We start from the raw sequence: 21,134 nt of genomic DNA, 5'->3' as shown, positions 1-21,134 counted from the left end.
GTTCAACAGCCCCCTCAATGTCGGTGCCTTTCAAATCTTTTGTTTGAACTGCTAAATGTAGTGTGCCACCAATCATTAAACTTAGTAGTTTGAGTTAGATTGTTTGTTTTTTTCACGCTAATATTTTTTTTTGCTTCTCCCTATCAAGTGGGATTTTTCTTTTATAAAAATACTTGTTTTTCTGTAATTTTTTCTGTATAATTTTTTTGACAAATTTTTGTTGTGAAGAATTGTTTTCTTCAAAATTACCATCCCTTATTGAAGTGAATATTTTTATCCATTTTGGCAATGAAAACTGCGAGTCTGATTGTTTAAATATTGTTATTCATAATTCAACATTCTATCATAATGACTTTTCTGAGATAGATTACAATTCATATGTTCCAACAATAGAAAATTATATGTGATTATTATTAACCAATGATATTGAGATTTTATATTCTACCAAGATTCTCTATTTTAAAGGTCTAAGATTAAGTTGTATAATTAATTTTCTGTTTTGTTAAATTCCAGGGGAGCGGCCATATAAATGCGATGACTGTGGAAAAGCATTTAATCAGAAAGGAGCATTACAAGTACACATGGTAAAGCATACAGGAGAGAAACCACACTTGTGTGATTACTGCCCGGCCGCCTTCTCACAAAGGGGCAATTTGCGTGCACATGTTGCCAGAGTACATACAGAAAACAAGGCTTTGGAGAAGACCTTTGAGTGCGATGAATGTAGCTGTGTTTTCAAGAAGCTCGGTAGTCTGAATGCTCATATGAGCAGAATGCATGCTGACACATCCCCACCGACACAAGTTCAAATGATCTCCCCTCTCAAGTCTTCAATTGATATATCTAAGCTGCCTGGCGGAGATACCCCGAGTGGCCAGAACCCTACAGCAGTGACTGATGTCATACAGCAGTTGCTAGAGCTCTCGGAACAGTCCGCAGAGAATGCCGATGGGACCCACCAACAGATTCAGCAGATCGCTATCGATGGAAATATAAGTTCAGATATTTTGCAGCAGGCATTGGAAAACAGCGGTTTAACCGCTGTACCCATTGACGTACAACCAGGTCAAGTTTCTAGTGCCATTAGCGGACAGAAAACGCGCTCAGATGTTATGGTGATTAAGAGGATTCGAAAGCTACCTAATGGTCGCATGCACTGCTGTACATATTGTAATAAAGAGTTTCGGAAACCTAGCGATTTGGTGCGGCACATACGAATACATACACACGAGAAACCTTTCAAGTGTACTCAATGCTATCGTGCATTTGCTGTGAAGAGTACACTGACTGCCCACCTTAAAACACATACTGGATTGAAGGAGTTCAAATGCCATGTTTGTGAAAAGATGTTCTCCACGCAGGGCAGTCTGAAGGTCCACATGCGTTTACACACAGGTGTCAAGCCCTTTGAGTGTCCACACTGTGATAAAATGTTTCGTACCTCGGGGCATCGAAAGAGTCATGTATCTTCCCATTTCAAGGAACCATCGCAACGCAAACCACGCAAGATGGGTAAATCTCGCACTCCTAAATCGGATATACAACTGCCCGATATCCCAATGCAGGAACCTATTCTTATTACAGACACTGGCCTCATACAGCAACCTCCAAGGAATAGTCAGATGTATAACCAGTACCTGGGGAATGGTCTTCAGCAGGGTGGCAGTGTTGATAGACCTTACAAATGCTCGTATTGCTCCAAAGGCTTCAAGAAGTCCAGTCATCTGAAGCAGCACACACGCTCACACACTGGGGAGAAGCCTTATAAATGTATTACATGTGGCAGATGCTTTGTGTCCAGTGGCGTTCTAAAAGCCCATGTGAGGACACATTCGGGTGTGAAGTCATACAAGTGCTTGATCTGTGATGGTATGTTCACAACCAATGGTAGCTTAAAACGACACATGTCCACTCACAGCGAGGTTCGCCCTTTCATGTGCCCCTATTGCCAGAAAACATTTAAAACCTCTGTGAATTGCAAGAAGCACATGAAGACACACAGGCATGAACTAGCCATGCAAGCTGTTCAGGATGACCTGGAGCAAACGGGTCAGCAACCACAAGCACCTCAGCAGGAGATTACCATTGATACCCAGCCTCATCCCCAATCATCAGGACAACAGACTCTTCAAGATCCATTATCAGATCAACAGCAAATGCTTAATCTTCAACAACCAACTCAACTAAATCAGCCGCAACATAGCTTGACGGGGCAGACGTTGACTCAAGATCAGTTAACACCAGAGGCCTTAAATCAGCAGAACTTCAATCAACAGACTCTTTTGAGTCAGCAGAACTTAAACCAACAGTCACTGTCGCAACAAAATTTCAATCAGCAGAATTTCGCACAGCAGAGTTTTAGCCAACAGAATCAGATCACGCAACAGATTCAGCAACAGTTGGAAGCCATCACCAGCCAACAGAATAACTTTCAACAGCAGGGTGTGACGTCAATCCAGTTACAAGAGCCGCAGCTGTCTACTGCGCAGCGTGACAGACAAGCGGTGATTCAACAAGAGACAGTGGAAGGTAAGCGCACTTACAAGTGCGGTTACTGCTCAAAAGCATTTAAAAAGTCCAGCCATCTGAAGCAACATATTCGTTCTCACACTGGAGAGAAACCTTACCAATGTCTTCAGTGTGGTAGATCATTTGTATCTTCAGGTGTGCTCAAAGCCCATTCACGAACGCACACAGGATTGAAATCTTATAAATGTCAGGTATGTGGGTCAACTTTTACAACTAATGGGTCTCTGACGAGACACATGATTATACACAGCAGCATCCGTCCATTCAAGTGTCCTTACTGTCATGAAACGTTTCGCACATCGCTACAGTGCAAGAGACATATGAAAAGCCACCGAGATGAAAATGGAGAACAAAGTGATACAAGTAAACCCGCAGTTAGAAGACCAAGATCGTCTATAATTCAGCTGTCGGAGGCACAAGCTGAAGAGCTAGCTAAGGCCACACCAAATGAGGATGTCTCAATCTCCGAAAAGATTCTTATAGCCTCGGCCGCTGAGAAAACTCGTGTGAGCGAGATAAAAAGCAAAACGGTGGTGGATGATAATCTTCCAAAACATGCACATCGGTGTAACTTGTGCCCTAAAAGCTTCAAAAAACCAAGTGATTTGGTGAGACATATTAGAATACACACAGGTGAGAAACCATTCAAATGTGAGCTATGTAGCAAAACTTTTACTGTGAAATCCACCTTAGACTGCCATATGAAAACCCATGTTGGTGAAAAGAACTTCCATTGTCATATTTGCCATTCCCCGTTTTCCACAAAGGGGAGCTTGAAGGTGCACATGCGCCTACACACCGGTGCCAAGCCTTTCAAATGTCCTCATTGCGAAGAACGCTTCCGTACATCAGGTCATCGCAAGAGTCACATCCAGTCTCATTTCAGGGTTGCTGAACCCAAGAAGCGTAAGATTTCCACTACAAATCGTGCTGCAGCTGGTGCCACAACGTCGACAGAACCGCTACAACCAATTAACTTGCTGAATACAGAGCAGCAACAAGCTATTGTTGTTAGCCAACCTCAACTTGTCAACCAACTGCAGATTGATCAGTCAATGCTACAGCAAGCTCTTGGATCACAGGCTACTGTATTACCAGCGTCTATTGCAACCACTGATTCATTTACTTCCCTTGCTGAGGGTGGTATGGCAGCTACTGTACTACAGGGTCTTGACGGGATGCAACTGCAGTTAAGTACTACAAACATCAATGGTCAAAATGTACAAATACAAAGCTTAGATCCCAATATTACAGTACAGATAGATCCACACTTATTACAGCAACTACAACAGGGTAATATCAATACTAGCATGCTTACCCAAGTATTGAATGGCCAAATAACACAGGGAGAGATGCTGACACAAGCTACATTACAAGGTGCAAGATCCGATGGTGATATTCATGACACTAGTCTTCAAGCTTCCAGTGCTGAAGCTGGCCAGAATGAAAATGAACTTGATCTAACGCAGGTGCATATACAAGAATCTCAGGCGACGACTATTCAAACATCGCAGGGTGTGTACACGCAAGCCTCTAGCGATGACCCGGTATACGTACCAGCTGCATTACAGCACCATGCTAATATCATTGAACCGGCTGAGCACACCATGCCGACAACCATTATAACATCCACTTGCTCCGACCAAACGCACACAATCCCATCAACCACGTTGACGACCGCCCCAATGGAACCATCGCTACTACAGTCAAATATGGCTAACTTGCATCCTACCAACATAGTTGTGCATACCGGCATCGAAGGCACTCATGTAATCATCAGCCAAGACGATATCCAGAATACGGCTGCTACAACCGAGAATGAGCAAGCCACGTATGAAGTCCGTACTCTACAGACGATGGAAACTGATGCCTCAGCAGTGGCAGTGAGCTCGGAAGCTGGTGATGGAGAGGTTGAGATGGCTGCTGCGTCATTAGAGGACGTTGATAATGTTCAACAGAGATGTACTGAACCTGGATGTGGACAGGTAAGATTTAATCATCAGCTCAGTCTGTTGTATAAAACAAATCCCTATAGCAATTTATAACAAATGTAGTGCATACCAGTCATTGTCTGTATCCCAAGCAATGTGACTAATTTTTTTTATTAGAAGCAAATGTGTTAGTATTAAAGTTAGTATTAAAAGGGATCCGCTCAATCCCATGGATTGCACCGCGTGCTCAGGGGTAATAACTCCGCCTCTGTCCATTAAGTAAATGAATGCTTATTATGCTCGCTTACTCAAACTGTGATTGACAGGCATTTTGCATACATTAGCCGCCATTTTAAACTCAAGATTTTTACTTGTCGCGGCACGTTTCGATCAAAAACAACATCATTTATACATCAAAAGCCAAACCGGATGAGTGTAATCGCTAGCATACATATTCATGCCACCGTAGAAATGTATTTGGAATCACAGCTTGATCTCTAAACATCGTAAATGGCACATTTCACGGAGCTCCCGCCACGATGTGAGTGGCTTGGTTCGGATTAGCATACTAATTGCGGTGACCATCTTGCCCCTATTTATAGTATCGGTTCCCCTTTAACACTTCACAGAGTTTAGTGTATTTTTAAAATTGTTTATTTTTCTTCAGCTCTATTAGAGATGTGCTTCTAATAAAGGGTAAAAATGGTTTAAGGAGATTTTCTATTTTCTAAAACACAACTAAGTTGTCACTGTAAACAACATGCACCAATTGATGCATGAATGGTGTAGATAACTAACATTCAAATAAAATATTTACTGCAGAGCAATGTGGCTACAGCCTCTTTAAATCAAACCCACAATTATGAAGTGTTACGAGAATCCTTATTTTTGCAATATCAAAATCATTTTTTGCATCTTTCCACAAGGTAAACCTGCATCACCTTTGTCTTATTTGTTCAACAATTTTGAACAAGACTTGTATTCAATAGGAAATTATGTCAGTCTGGTTTGAAATAAACAAAGAGTTGTAATGTTGGATATTGTGAAAAGATTGTAACAATAATTGGGTAGGGATGTCTTTCCAAATGTCAATGCTCTCTGTGCTGTTTCTCTGTAGGTGTTTTCTCAACCAGGACAGCTAAAGAGACATTACAAGGAACAGCATTTGGAGGAGAGACCCTACACCTGTAATTTGTGCAGTAAAGCGTTCAAAAGAGCTGGTCATCTCAAGGAACACATGCTAACTCATGAACCTGGTCCACCAACAAGTCGTACCAGACCCACGCCTCATGCATGTCAGATATGTGGTAAAGCATTTTCCAAACCAAGTCAGTTGGAAAGACATGTACGAATACATACTGGTAAGTAGGATGGTCACGACACTGTCTCTTTAACCTTTTCACCACCAGACTTACTCACCCAAATTTTTCTGCTTTTTTTTCTTATAATATTCTTCAATATTTCTGAAAATCAACCCTACTTTTGAAGCCAACAGACAAAATTTGAGTCAAATTTGTGATGAAAAGAAGGAACTGGTGGTGAAAAGGTTAATGTCATTGGCTGTGGTTGTTACACCATGTCATGTTTTATGTGGGTCCCATGCAACATGTGTAAAATTTGTAAGCACATTTCGCAAAGATCACCACCCTTTAAATATAATATCAATTCTAGTTCTTTGACAAAACCACCAACCTCCCTTTACTTGTTGCCTAGGTATTGTTAAATCCTTCAAAATTCTGTATTTTATCCTTGCTGGTAAAATAAGCGATTACTTCTGATGCTTCTTAGCATGAAAAATATTATTGTAGAATATATTTGAGAATTGCTGTGTGAAAACCAGGTTTGTATTCTGCTAAAATAGTCTATTATGTATTATTTTTCAATAGAAATACATACATTTCATTTTAAATTGTTGTTGCATTTCTAATCTCAGTGAATACCCGAATTGCATGACATACCATCAAATTAGTCTGCAGGTAGTTTTAATGCAATGGCATATTTAGTAGCTTAGTAGTTTTATTGTTATACTAATTTTCATGTATATTTTCCTCCATTCTTAGTTACATGTATTCAATGTTTTAGTCGTGATTCTGGTGGATTGAACTGTACTTCCGTCTTGCTTTGTACTAAACAATAACATTAGCTTATGTTTAATGTGCTATTTGTGATATTAGTTGTGTGAAGTATTATTTCTGTTTTTGTTTTACAACCATAAAATTACTCTCTGTAGTAGATTCGTGTTGAATAAAATTATATTATATATATAATATATATATTATATTAATTATATATATATCATAATATCATATCCCTCTGCCCTTCATTTTAAGCATAGCAAGTGTAATATCAAGGTCTGCTTTACCACAGTAAGAGAAATATGTGTATTCAAATTACAAAACTACATGTATATTTCTATGGATACAATTTGAGGGAAAAAAACGTGTCCAAGCAGTGAACAAATGCAGTCACATTTGTTTGTTGTTTTTAGGTGAACGACCTTTCCCATGTCCAGAATGTGATAAGGCTTTCAATCAGAAGAACGCCCTCCAAGTTCATCTGAAGAAACATACTGGAGAAAGACCATATAAATGTTCATATTGTGAACTGGCATTCTCACAAAAAGGTTGGTATTTTAATTTTATAAAATTAGATTATAAGGTTATTACAAAGATACCTCAAAGTATGCATGAAGACAGTACAGCGAGAGTATCGACCGACGCACAGCCTACTGTCTGAGTGCATACTTTGAAGTATCTTCGTAATAACCTTATTATTATACATCTTTTCCTACCAAGAATACATCATGGGAATGCCGAAATCTAAAATATTTAGAACAGAATCAGCAAACTTCTTTGTATGGAGTCCGGTCAAACCCATGTTTGTTTTTATTATAAGAGGATGTTTTTCGCATATATTCATTCCATATTTGGAATTCACATTTCCTTATATGGTAGGATGAAAATACCGCAAAATTACGACACGCTGTAACTTTTGGCGTTACGATGACAGATGTATAATAATATAATTTAATACTAGAAGATTAAAGTATGCAATGTTTACTGTGATGCAAAATTGTTTTGTACACCTAACCAGCATTATCGACAGCTAATTGGCTGATGACAATACTATGTTGTTTTCGGTGTGCCAGTCCATCATTATCAGATTTTGAGGCAACATTGCTCACAACACAGCTATATTATTAGCCAATAGGTGATTCTCTATTCACTGCAAGATCTCGCGTTATGTATGAAAAGCGTGAACCAAACGTCTTCCACAGAGGCAGAGGGGAACATGGCATTGAGATACTTTTACTTTACCAATATTGACCATCTCGGATAGTGTATAGCATATTATTAAACCTGGAAATACTCCAAACAAATTGTTGTGTTTGCGAATCCCATGTAGACACCACTACAATGCTATGACTTTTGTCTGTTTCGATTTCACACATAACGTGGCATTTTGTAGGGAACGGAAAATGGTCTAATAACTGATATATTGCTGTCCATGTGTACAATGCAAATTCACGGCCAGAGTTTACCTATTGGTGATTTAAGCTTATAGACCATTTATAAAAACAAATTACATATTAGGTCCATCTCTAATATAGCTGGTAAAACATTAATTCATTTCACACCTTTCCAACAGTCGCTCATTTTCTAAATGAGAGACTGCCCCTTACCTTTCTTCCTTCCAATTAGGCTGTCTAGCATGGGATTGGTTCCTGTGCATCACCTGACTAAGTACATTGCTGTTGATTGGTTGGTTGAAAAAACCTGACCCATTATCACAATACTCACTACCTGTATGATTATTCTCTGATAATTTACCTCTTGTCACGTTCATAGGTAACTTGAAAACACACATAAAAAGAAATCATTTCATCGAGTCTCCATGGCAAGAAGGCGACAATGATGGAGAGAACCCTGAGGGAGATGACAATGCCGAGGCAGATGAAGATGCAATCATTGGCAATGAAAGTGCTGTTGCCGTGGAGGCGGAGGAGGGACACGATAATCAGGCACAAGATGAAGGAATTGACTTAGAGGGGGTTGTAACTGACTTTTTCCCAAGATAAATCTTAGTTTCCCCTTACAATGGTAATTCTCTCATCAAGAACTTCTCAAACACACCTCTGCACTGTAAATCATGCCCTCAAGTGCTCTTGTAACATATGCATTTGTTTTTTTGTGTATACAGTTGTACATTACTGGTATATCTGGAACTTAATCCTGGAAATTTTTTTTTTAAACCCAAAGTATATTTATTTCAGTATGCTAGTAAGCTTGACTGAAGTTTAGTTCTTATTAAACAAAATATGTATTCAATTGTATAAAATTTACAGAATATTGCATACTGAAAAATAGTGATCCCAAATACTGTGAATGCTAAATTTAAACAAGATATAATTATTTTAGCAAATTTTCAGAATTGGGCCAAAATAACAAAATTCTCTAGTAACATTTCACCTTGATTCTTTAATCAGGGAGTCACAGCAACTTTCATGAAATTGTGTTTAATGATGAATACCCTTAATTATCATATTGCATACATTTCTATGGGGTTTCAAGAACAGGCTTGGTGTTTGTGCATTTATGAAGGATGTTTGTCATTCACCCCCATTGACTGACATCATCGTAGTAGACAAGTTTGCATACCCCATAAAATCAGTCTTTGCCACCAGTGACTATTTACGCCCAACTAAAATGTATTACCGGGTATACATTTTTTTTCAAATATGTTTTATTATTTATAGTTCAGTATTAGATCATAAAATAAGATTATGTAAAAAACTCAAACAAATGCCACGGAAACATGACCAAACACAGAAAAGTAGATCTTCCCTAGATTACAATGGCGTAAAGGTCATACTGATGCTTTTCATGGAACGTTCATCATGATAAATTTGTGATGAAATGTGTTTAGCAATGTAATTATTAAAAGAATATTTATTTTCTAATTCACCTGTGGTAAAGACTGATAAGACATACTCAGTTGATTTATGTTCATCTTTCTGTTTGCATCTACCGGTAGTATCCTGGCTTTCGCACTCAACAAGATCTAGGCAACCATTTACGAATAAGGTCTGTTGTCTGTCAAAATAACATGCAAGTTTGAGCAAATCAGTTGATTTATCTATAATTGCAAATTATTTTATTGTATTTTTTTTAATATTAATTTTAGATGAATGAAGAAATGTAAATTTAGTGTATTTCTGAATTCAGTGTATGTATAGAAAATTTTATTTACCACTAATACCGTATGTATGATATTTCTCAAGTGCTGCATTGAAGCTTCAGTCTGAGGAGTTTTGTTCACGTGAAAGGTTCTATAAATTAATTTTGTTTTTCTGAAATCTGCTCACTGAAGATGAATCACTGTGGTAGTGAATCCCTGGTTAAATATTCATCGGTATCCCTGTCTGCCTGCATAAGAAAATGAATAAAGGAAATTACATTAAATTCTCACCATGTAGACTATTCAAAATTATCTCAGTTAAACATTTAGTCAAATAAATAGAAAAGCCTTTTAACTGAAAAAGTTCCTCTCAGATTTGATGCCTGTCTCAGATTTCAAAGATATTTTTTTCTAAGATCGTCAACTTTTCTAACTATCCAGACAGCAGGAATTGTTAGAATTTGCCAATTTTTATTGTATATTAAAGTAATATATGGGATGGGGGGGGGTTTACTTGGGAGCTCAGCCCAGGTTTATTAAAATATCTGCTGTACACAAGACTGCGATGCTTTAATATATGGCCTGCTGGAAGCCACCACAGATATATAAGTGGTACTAGTATATAACGGATTTGGTAAGCAATGTCTTAATGTAATTAATGTATTCAGTACTTGATTAGTGCAACAAATCTGAGACGTGTACATGGACGGGTAGGGCTAAAATTTATTCTGTATTCCATCTTTTATTCCATTGCAATCTGACTAATGGGGGAGAGGCAGTGGTGCAACATGTGATGTATCATACGATTTATTGCTCAACACTATTTACACATAACTTTGTTAAATGTCGCTGTTACCCAGGTATCATTCAAACTTCACAAGAACAAACTTTGTATTTTATAAGTGTTGTATCAGCCATGTGGGACTCGTATTGAACACTATACGGTGTGGCGTATGCATGTTCTCGAAGAAAAATGTGTTTGGGTTACGTCAGTAAATTTACCATTGTCTCATTCCAGTGTCATTTGCATGCCGAGGTATGTGACATATTCTTACACACATCAGTGCATTGTTCACAATTAATTTCCCACATAGTGTGTTCACACATGTGATATTCTGAGGTGGTTTTACACTAATGTGTGGCACACCATCTCCCCAATGCATCTGACCACATCTGATTTCTATTATATATCTCATATTTATTGTATCTTATTGGTGTGCTCACCATGTTCTCTGATGGGTGGGGTGGGGGCTCATCTAAATTAATCATAGATGCGCAGTGTATTATAAAGTATATAATAATGATTGTACACCAATAATTGAATATTGGAATTCATAGGTTTTTTTTTTTTTGAGTTACTATGCTGGTGCTAGTCATTAATTCCTCATAGCAGAATGGTCGGCATTTGCACACCACTGTATATACATGTTATGAATTGTCCATCCACTATGGACTACACTCAAGAGGAATAGACTTGTTTAAAAATGTAAAAAACAAAAAAATATTTCAAAACTTTCATTTGTTAAATTATTTCTGTGAAGTTGAAGCCTTTCATTCAACTTCTTTGTTTTTGTTTTCAGTTACTTTCAAATGTAAGCAAAACAGTTACATTCTGTGGTTGTATTTTACAATAAATAATATTCTAAAATTAGCATCTGTTTTTTGTTTATGCAAGACATTCAATATTATGCTTGTTCTAACCTGATGACAGTTTGAACAAATATAACAAGCTGTCTTGCAATTACACTGTTAAAATATATGGCACATACATCATACAAATAGGAATACATGTTCATGTCAGTTTGTTCCATAATCAGATCAAAGATGGCCGACTGGCATCCATCTTGGTTTTTTGAAAATGTGGTATCTTGGTTTTCATTCAAATTTGATACAAACATTATACATGTTACACATGCATGTGCATGATGATTCATTTCATGTTTTGAATCTCTGTACACGAGTCTGGACATATAAAACTCTGTTTGCATGAATAGCTTATTGTATTTAATCTGTCCCTACCCCTTGCAAATAATGGTTTACCCCTGATACATTTTCCATACCTTCCCATACTCATTGATCATAACATGGTTTTCAGTATCACATGATATTCATGTCCGAGTATGGCATTAAAATTGCCATCCTCGTTCGCAGATAGTTGTCTGTCAGACGAATATTTGATTCCAAGTTTTTGTTTATTCTTTCTGTAAGGTTTCTTTCTCATGACACTAGCCTAGCACATAATTCAATTATAATTGATTCGGAAATTCTTGGATTATGATTATTGAAACTTCAAATCAAATATGGATGCAAAGCCAACACAAAGTGCGAACGTAAAAATCGTGCTCGGCGAGAAAAATAAAAAAAAAATGCATTATTTCTGTCGCATATTGGCGCTTTCACTGAATGAATTGAAACTCCTTCTTAGGCCAGTCGGCAGAAACATCAGGAGAGGGCTTTGTTCGGTGTACATGAACACCGGTCTGCAACATCAATAGAGAACTGTTTCCAGGAACAAAACAAAGTCCACCCACAGGGAGCCCAGGAACTATGATCAACCGTACAGTCTCTATGAGGGGGGGGGGGGGTCGGCTGGTATCTAGTGTAAGAAATAGACAAGGGATGAAGGCTCCAGCCAGCTCATACTTTTTTAAACTGGAAAAACAGACAAACAGAATGAAAAATAAATATATCGGGAGCATTTAGTTACAGTTATTGATTCGTATTTACTCGTATTCTTTCCGCATATACACACATCCTTTTAGTGTTAGTTCGATGTGTTTCTGTTTGATATTGCATGTAAAGCTATGGAAAACTAGCACAACCTTGACCAACCATTTTAATGATCAAGGCCACTTATACTAACGTAATAGGAAACACTCATAATTATATAATCAGCGCCAAATTTGTTTACACGGTGTGAATCCTTGGCGGTTTATAAATACTGCGATTTCTTTGTAATTACCAGTTGTTACCAACCTCTCGATGACACATGTTATGTTCTCCAGAATATATACTATCCATAGCTGAAGTATATCGTCTCGCTGTCACTTTATCCCGTAACTGCGTAGTGTGTATACACTACCAGGCTCGTTAAGTTTCGTATCCTGTCTTCTATTGTGATACCCAACCACAATAAAATCTATAAAAAATACCAGGTTGAAGAATATTAGTTGCCCTTTCAAATTTCCTCAGATATAGGTAAAATATAGGTTAGGCTTTGGTCTATTTCTTACACTAGATACCAGCCGATACCCCCCCCCCCCCCATAGAGAGTGCGTACAGTTGACATAGCTCCTGGGCTCCCTGTGGTCTACCAGTGGCGGCGGCACCGGGGGTCGCCCACCCGAAAATAGTGCCCCCCCCCCCTAATTCAAGCTGGAACTCTACGTTTCAGCAAATTTCCCCCCTCAAAATGCAGGAAATGGCGTTTCAGAGGGCCTAGATTTCAGATCTCGCCCTTTGGATAAATGAACATTGTGGCACTCCCAGATCCCGGTCCCAGGTGTTATTCCAGGTGTCAAAGTGGTCCTTATTAGCGAGAAGCATCATGTCTTTCAGGCCCGTAGTTTGGGGGGGGGGTTCGGTCGAACCCCTAAATTTTGGAAGTGAATATTAGATTTATGATCGTAGATTAGAAAATAATAAAACAAACAGTATTAATTAAAATAATTATCATCGTTAAATCACTTGACTCGGTTGAAATTGCATAGTAATGAGCATTTAGGTGGCAACGAGCTTTAAATGTCAATCGTGAAGTTACGTCGTGTCAGTTCAACAGCAGCCAATCAAAACAGGTTGTTATAAATGGGCAAGCTTTTATTCGGTGATTCCGCGATGGTGTAATGAAGATCGCGTTCAAGCAGCTGATGTTAAATATTAAAGCAACATTGAAACAATAATGTAATGGTAGTCACTCTCTGAAGGATGTGGTGGTCCTGAATAGGTCCGTTTGTCTTGTGCTAGTGTTCGCTCAGTTAGTAAAGTGCGGAGTTCGAACGGGATTGAGACGGCAACACCACACTGTACTTTCATATTGGTTCATTAGTTTTGTATTCTTCAAGTTAATGATGGCATATATACTGTTTTGTTCTAAGTGTATCAGCCAAATGTAGTCAACTTATTGTATTAGTACGTGTAGCCTGTGTTATTGGACATAGTGTACAGCTAAGGGTTGAAAACATCATTAAAAAAATGACGAAGATTTATCATCACGAGTTGTATAGGTCGAAGAGCTTCTTGCAGCCAAAAAGTTATCCCACAGTGTTGCTTCAGCACTGAAAATATGCGATAAATTATATTTTTCAAACATATTTTTTTACACGTTTTTTTTTGATGTCTTAGAAAATTTTTAGTGGGTTCATAAAAAGGCGATGTAGTCATTGAAGTTTATTGAGACCGCTGCTAAACTGCTACTATATGCATATTATTTTACCGTCCTCTAAAAACAGATTTACAGTGAACCAACAAATTTACGTACTGCAAGAAACTTGGTGGTATGCCATTGGTTAGTGCATTTAATTTGTTTGATGCAATCATTGTGCCAGCTATTTCTTATGGTAGCGATATGGGGGTACCAAAATTCGGAAATCGAGAGGGTACAGACAACATTTTACATATATATCTACTTAGCATTAATAGTTGTACAAACAATGTAGCGATGTTGGACGAATGTGGAAGACTGCCATTATGCTGTGGTTATTTCAAGCGTTGTATCTTACATTGGTTAAAATTAAATAATAAATAGCTGGAACCCCAAAACATGTTATATCATGCTTAAACGATTAGACAAGACCCGCAGACTTGCTTGGGAAACCCACATAGAATTTGCCTGTTCAAATATGATTTCGGCATTGTCTGGTTTGAAAAACAAGTTGCAGATACTACAAATTTCTTAGGGAAGAATTTCAAAGAAAAACAAAATTGTTGTCAGCAAGAATGGCATGCCCCAATTTCACATTCATCCAGGCTGTGTACTTTCGGAAAAATCAATGTAGTATTATAACCTGGAAGATTTATTGGCAAGCAATTATAGACTAAAATATATATAACTATAACATAATGTTGAATTAGGCAGACACACAAAAATACAGTTAGATCAATACATTTTTAGTTTTTGCAGTGATACGTTTGAATTTAGCATGGTAGACAATTGAAATTCGCTTTGTTTTTATATGTCCATTTTATAATGATCTAAGGGCTGATCTTTTGTCAATAATTTTATGCAATTATGCTATACTGACAGTCTGGGCTTACTTCGTCGCTACACAAACTGCCACACCATATATCATATAGCTCTGTATCTTTTAAAAGTTTTCAAGCGACGAGATAAATATGTATCCAGCTTAACTTAGTACCATATGTTTACATGGATGTTGTATTGTTTTTAAAACGTGCTATGCACTTTTCTACCCATTTCATTTTGTACGATGTGGTGAGGCCCTGTACAGGAATAAAATTACATAATTGACTAATACTAAAATGAATAATTGTAGACAGATTTCGACGTGAAATTGTGTCACTTTATATGTGCGCTAACATCTGTGAAGAGCAAAAAAGCTCATGAGTAGCATTCTACCTTAAAATGCTTGGACAATAATGCTAAGATACGTACAGTCTTGTCTTTTTTGTGTACATTTTGCCGTAATGGATCAAGGGTGTGGGTGTGTTTGTCTGTGGGTGGGGAATGGCCTAGGATCCCTTCTCTAAAATGGTAAAATAGTTCAAAAATGTTATGTGGAATAAGTAAACCAATTGAATTTAAAACCGAGAATATAACAAGCAGCCTATCGGCTGCGATAGCTTTGCTGTTATCAATGCACATTTCAATTAAAGAACTGAAGACATCATTAGAAAATGAACAATATGTATAGTATCAAAGCAATCAGACTTACAGTTTTTAACGACTGGTCGAAAATATCACTTTCTACCAAAAATGATAAAAATATTCACCAAAATTAGAGAATTCAAGATATCATCACGAAATGAACAAATCTGAGAAAGGTCTACATGTAGTATCTATATATGTAATATCAAAGCAATTGAACTTTTGGTTTTTAACAAGAAGTCGAAAATATCACTTTTTACCAAAAATTACAAAAATATTCACCAAAATTAGAGAATTAAAGATATCATTACAAAATGAACAAATCTGAGAGAGGTTCACATGTAGTACCTATATATGTAATATCAAAGCAATTGAACTTTTGGTTTTTAACAAGGAGTCGAAAATATCACTTTTTACCAAAAATGACAAAAATTTTCAACAAAATCAGAGAATTGAAGATATAAACATGAAATGAACAAACCTAAGAGAGGTCTACCCAAGGTACATATACACCAAGTATCAAAGCATCCAGGCTTGTAGTTTTCAAGAAGTCGAAAAAGTAAAACATTGACACGGACGACGGACGACGACGGACAGTCACTCATATGATAAGCTCCGCTCGACAAAGTCGACAGCGGAGCTAAAAATGTATGTAACAGAGCTCAAACAAACTTTTTGAATATTATAAAATTCACACGTTTCACATCAAATACATCATTTATTGTTGTTTTCGAACCCCCTATTCAAAAGTGCTAGCTACGGGCCTGTCTTTGTTTTAATCGCACACACACCACATTGGAAATCATCATTTTAATAAGCAACATGTCATATAAATGAAACATACACATCATAAAAACACAGTAACTAATTTTATTTCATATGATAATTCCTCTAAGAACGATTTTATAGAATCTCCCGCGTTGACTCGAAATTTCGCATCGGACCAAGATTTGAGAGAATTATAAATTTCTCGTATGTCATAATCAAATATTGTAAAATCATTTATTTTCACTGACATTTAATTTCACTATTTTGATGTTTTGAGCATATTAACTGTGTTTTAATTTGACGAATTTGTCAAGGACATAACGAGTTTTAATGTTATTTTACATGTTCATGTAGTTTTAATTTAGCTTAATTCTACTTATCAGCGAAACTAGCGAAATTAAAACACAGTTAATAATTAATGCATTTACAGGAGCGCTTTATGCCTGGGTCCACCACGACAGGTTTTTCCGCCGAAATTTACCATCTGAGTTTACAATAGTCAACCTCTAAAGCCAACATAGGACACTAGCTTCCACAGGAGCTTGTCAACTGACGGCACTGGGGTGAGTTGAGCTTGTCAACTGACGGCACTGGGGTGAGTTGACAAACCTCTTTGCTAGCTTCCACTCAGATACATTAAAACAGTGGTGGTCGTCGCGCTGCACATGTGCGACATTTGTGTTGATAAACTAATCTTCCCACAATCCAATGCGGTTTTCTAATGGAAATCACAGGCACGAGTTTTGACCTTGGTGCGACTCAGTGCAGTAATTATCGCCGGTGACTCATTCGATACTTTCTAATCTTGTAAAAATTATCTAATTTAAGTTTGGAAACGTCTCAGTTTGTACTCGTTGGTGTGGGCAGTCAGTCAAAGTCGCCATCTTTGTTTATATGAGACCCACTGGCACCTCCCGACTACCACTACTATTTTAACAAAAGCACGGTATCATACTATTCCCGGGCTGGAAAAGAATCTTAACAATCTGAGCGGTGCACAGTGAAATCTGATTAAACTGAACAACAAAAGTCGCGGACTGTGACAAAATGTGCTAAAGAAATTGTTGTAAATTGTATAATATGATTAGGTCGATACAGAGTATGTACTGAACGGGTGTTCAGTTTAGACATGATTTGTGGGGTTTAGATTGAAAAATAATTTGCTGTATCAATAAACATTTAAACAATTCGTTGTCTATTTTAGGTCAGTGAATGAAGTTGTGGACCATGCCGCAAAAATGTTATTAGAAAATCGGTTAATTTTCCGTGTTTCAATCAGGCCCCATAACGAAGGAAAACATTTAATATTCTTCTTCGTCCAGGGGTCTGATATAGCCATTAGAACATGGTCGACACTGACAGTCCAAGGCAGCCTGTACTTTCATAGCCATTGTAGGTCCGCCCTCACGTCCCGGGCATCGCAAATTAACGGTGCCGACTCGTTTATGCAAAGGAGCACAGCACGTGCAAAAATCTTTGTAAACCAGTTCTTGATACACATTACTCCAATGTGGTTCAGTGTATGATGGACAGCTCCCTCTACAGGCCATTGTCGGTATGCGTTTGGGGATACATCCAGGGTATGTAACAATCATGTGCGCAAAGGCTGACGAACACTCCGCCGATGTGATTGGTGGGTACGTTGCCATGACTACAATGACGGAGATTAAGACCAAAGATGATATACTTCTCGATGAAAACATAGTTTTGTTTTTTACTTGACTCTGAAATAAAGCATAAGATGAGATAATATTTTTTTAAACTTATGTATAAGGTTTAATTAAAACTATTTGCATCATGATTATATTTCACATGTACCTGTCTGACGTGATGGCATTATTCGGTATATAACATTATTTGTAAAACATCGGTTCATTATAAAATTGCAATTGTATAAATTGGTATACTTCTCGATAGTAATTAGTTCAATACATTGTGTTTTAAAACTACGGTAAAAGGCCATTTTCTATGTTTTCTCTATTCTAACACTACGTCATTTACTGGTAAATCATATTATTCATAAACCCGAATCTAAAGTGTGTGTGTGTTGTTTTTTTCAATCGTATCATCGCCGCAGAGTTGTTAATGGTCAATCTTATTGCGCACACTTTTCGTCAACATATAATGTCGCAGGCCGGAGTGGACGCCGTGAACGTTTTCTTAATTTTTGTTTCCCACTACATTTCCCAATTTTCAAGTTCTCAATGGCAGCTAATTTACATATGCATTTCAAGGTTTCGCCGTGTGGGGCGTACTCCCAGTGGGGTTGCTTTTTGCTGTTCACAGAAGCGTAACAATGGAAAATTTGCATTCGAAAAAAGTTTCTGAATTACGTCAGTTTCTACAAGAACGAGGAATAGCTGTTGTAATACACAGAAGTCCAAGCTGATTGAACTCGTGGAACTTGCAAATGAGTTAAAAGTTCGCCCTTTAGAGCCTGACGATCGCGAAACCTCGAGCAAGCGTCGCCGTACAGTTCAGGACAAGGAATCTACCCTGACATTAGAAGATCCGTATACTATCAAAACCTGAGGGCAAAACCTCCATTACATGCCATCTTTCGAAACTGCAGATATATTTGCGTACTTGATACATTGATGTGACTGGGCACCGTTAAAAGAATATCGACTTGGCTATGGTTTTCTTCTGAAGTTCTGTACAAAGATGGACATATTGTTTCCATCAAGCTTCACCATGTTAAAGAAACTGAAGTTATTTAAATCATTGCTGAGTGTGTTCGAGAAACATCCCAAAAAGAAAAACCTTACCAATGCTGGTTTCCGGTGGCTGTAACGCAATTGCGTTGCATAAGTCAGGTTTTTTTTATTAAGAACTAGACGCAATTACACGCGTCACTGGACATATGTTATACTTCCGCTCCTTGTCGACGTCACTTGAAATAAATGTTATTAATAATCGCTTTAATGATTGTAACTAAAAATAATTTCTATTGAAATTATAATAGAGAACATGGTTCATGCAAACACTGTGTGGCACTACTATTCAGTATCCAGGATTTTGACTCGCGCAACACAGGTCATCTTACAACCGAGGAAGAAAATCATGCCATGAAAACAACGAAGATTTAATCAAAGCTATTTACGATATTTCCTCTGTGAACTACAACCACATGTTGGATCCAATGTTAAACTCAGTAACAGAACCATCAACAATTCCGAATTTAGGCAATAAATTCAAATCTTCGAGTACTACTAGTTTTATACAGTACATGGCAAACGAACTCACTGTGTCCGACATTGAACTAATGGCATTACTTTCACTAAATCAGCGAAACTCGTCGCATTGGTTTAAATATCTACATGGCTGTGTAACAACCAGTATAGCTCACTGCGAGAAACTAATAATTCAGACAACTACATCGTGAAAACAATACCAAGTGCAGTCTCCGCACCTAGATTTTGGCATCGAGAATGAATCTGTCGCACGTCAGTTATATTTTGAGAAGTACCAGACTAGACGTAAAAACGCCGACATTAAATATTCAGTTACGTTGGAAAGCACCGGATATTTTGTCAGATTTTTTTTATGGCACTGGAAGAACAGACAGGAGCGTTGCAATCCCAATTTACCATTGTGATTATTGCGTCCTCGAAAGTAAGCGAAGAAATTCACTTTGCGTGCGTCAGCAAGTAAATGCTAAAGCTGTGGTTATTTTAACCCCACTCAGAGCCGTGACAGTGGTTGTCATCCGGGTACCTAGCGGCTTTCTAGCGAAAACCGGAAAACGGTGCTGTATTCCCGTACATAAATGCTCGCGAAACTACCATCAATGACCACATCCCAGATGAAACGCTTACAATACTACTGGCACGGGTTTCAATGAACGATATTTATCGATAGGGGAAGCAGCCTGAGACATAACCACGTATTTTGGGAAAAGTGACAAACCGTGACCGTGTCATTCAGTGGGGGGGGGGGGGGGTAATCGAGAGGCGTACTGATTAATACTGATGTATGATAGCTATCTTTGAAAAAAATACAGAATACTCGTCGGCGAAAAGTCTGGATGCGAACTTGCGAAATGTTAGACTAGATGCCGTCTAAAATCGTGATAGCGAAATGTAAAGACAATTCTGAGCGACATAGTTACGCCCACTAGTAACAAAGCGAGACTGACGTCAATGGCCGCTCACATCGTCGAAATTGTTATGATCTGTGGTCGGCTGACAGTGAAAAATATTGCTTTTAGAGATGTGAAATATTGTACATTACAAACAACTACACAGTCAAGCAAAGTTGTTTACTTAGACGACATTGCTTAAACCCATTACGTCATGTTGATGTCACGGAAGTGTTTCGTCACTAAAGAGTTCGATGTACTGTAAAACATGTCTTTTTCGCGAGTATGTCTTTTTCGCGAATTTAGCGAGAGAACTGATTCGCTAATTCAAGATGTCGCTAATGACTTTATTACCAATTCAAAATGGCCACCAAACAAAGAAATCAACAATGACAAGAGAGATTCGCTAAATCAGCATTTTGCTATTACGTCATTTTACCACAATTCGCTAAAATTGCATGCCGCTTTTTCAACATGTTTTACAGTATTTGAAAAGTGTAGTCGCCTTCAAATAAAACGTCGATTGTATCGTTCTAGAATTCAAGAAGCAAAAATTGAAGCGGAGCTCAATAGAATTGGTGCAAGTAAAGTGCTCTAACACGTCATATGGGAATTGGTAATTCAATTTTGGAGACCCGATCTTTGCATGTAAATGAAACGTTATTCAACAGTGTCAACATGTATTTGCAAATTTAATATCATACTAAATGACCTTATTTAACAAATTCACTGAATTATAACGCATATCGGAGAATATTGAGAATGGTCTATGGAGGATATTTCTATACAACCGTGTTTTATTTCGCTGTAGGAAGATTAATAT

The 21,134-nt window shown here is 37.7% G+C and overlaps 1 protein-coding gene across 1 annotated transcript in view; it reads left to right on the top strand.

Annotated features, from left to right (window-relative positions):
- LOC100373717 (zinc finger protein 236-like) overlaps nucleotides 1-10,961 on the top strand; it is a 69,950-nt gene extending 58,989 nt beyond the window's left edge. The window contains exons 5-8 of the mRNA XM_085500428.1: nucleotides 514-4,514; nucleotides 5,578-5,821; nucleotides 6,949-7,083; nucleotides 8,309-10,961. Of these exons, the coding sequence (XP_085356554.1) occupies nucleotides 514-4,514; nucleotides 5,578-5,821; nucleotides 6,949-7,083; nucleotides 8,309-8,538 (4,610 nt within the window). The 3' untranslated portion in view covers nucleotides 8,539-10,961. The remainder of the gene's footprint in view (nucleotides 1-513; nucleotides 4,515-5,577; nucleotides 5,822-6,948; nucleotides 7,084-8,308) is intronic.
- The last annotated feature ends 10,173 nt before the right edge of the window (nucleotides 10,962-21,134 follow it).

This window comes from Saccoglossus kowalevskii, chromosome 6, assembly GCF_978046115.1.
Source record: "Saccoglossus kowalevskii chromosome 6, keSacKowa6.1, whole genome shotgun sequence".
NCBI lineage: Eukaryota > Metazoa > Hemichordata > Enteropneusta > Harrimaniidae > Saccoglossus > Saccoglossus kowalevskii.
Note: the sequence above shows the minus strand (reverse complement) of the source record. Positions and strands in the feature narration are given on the sequence as shown.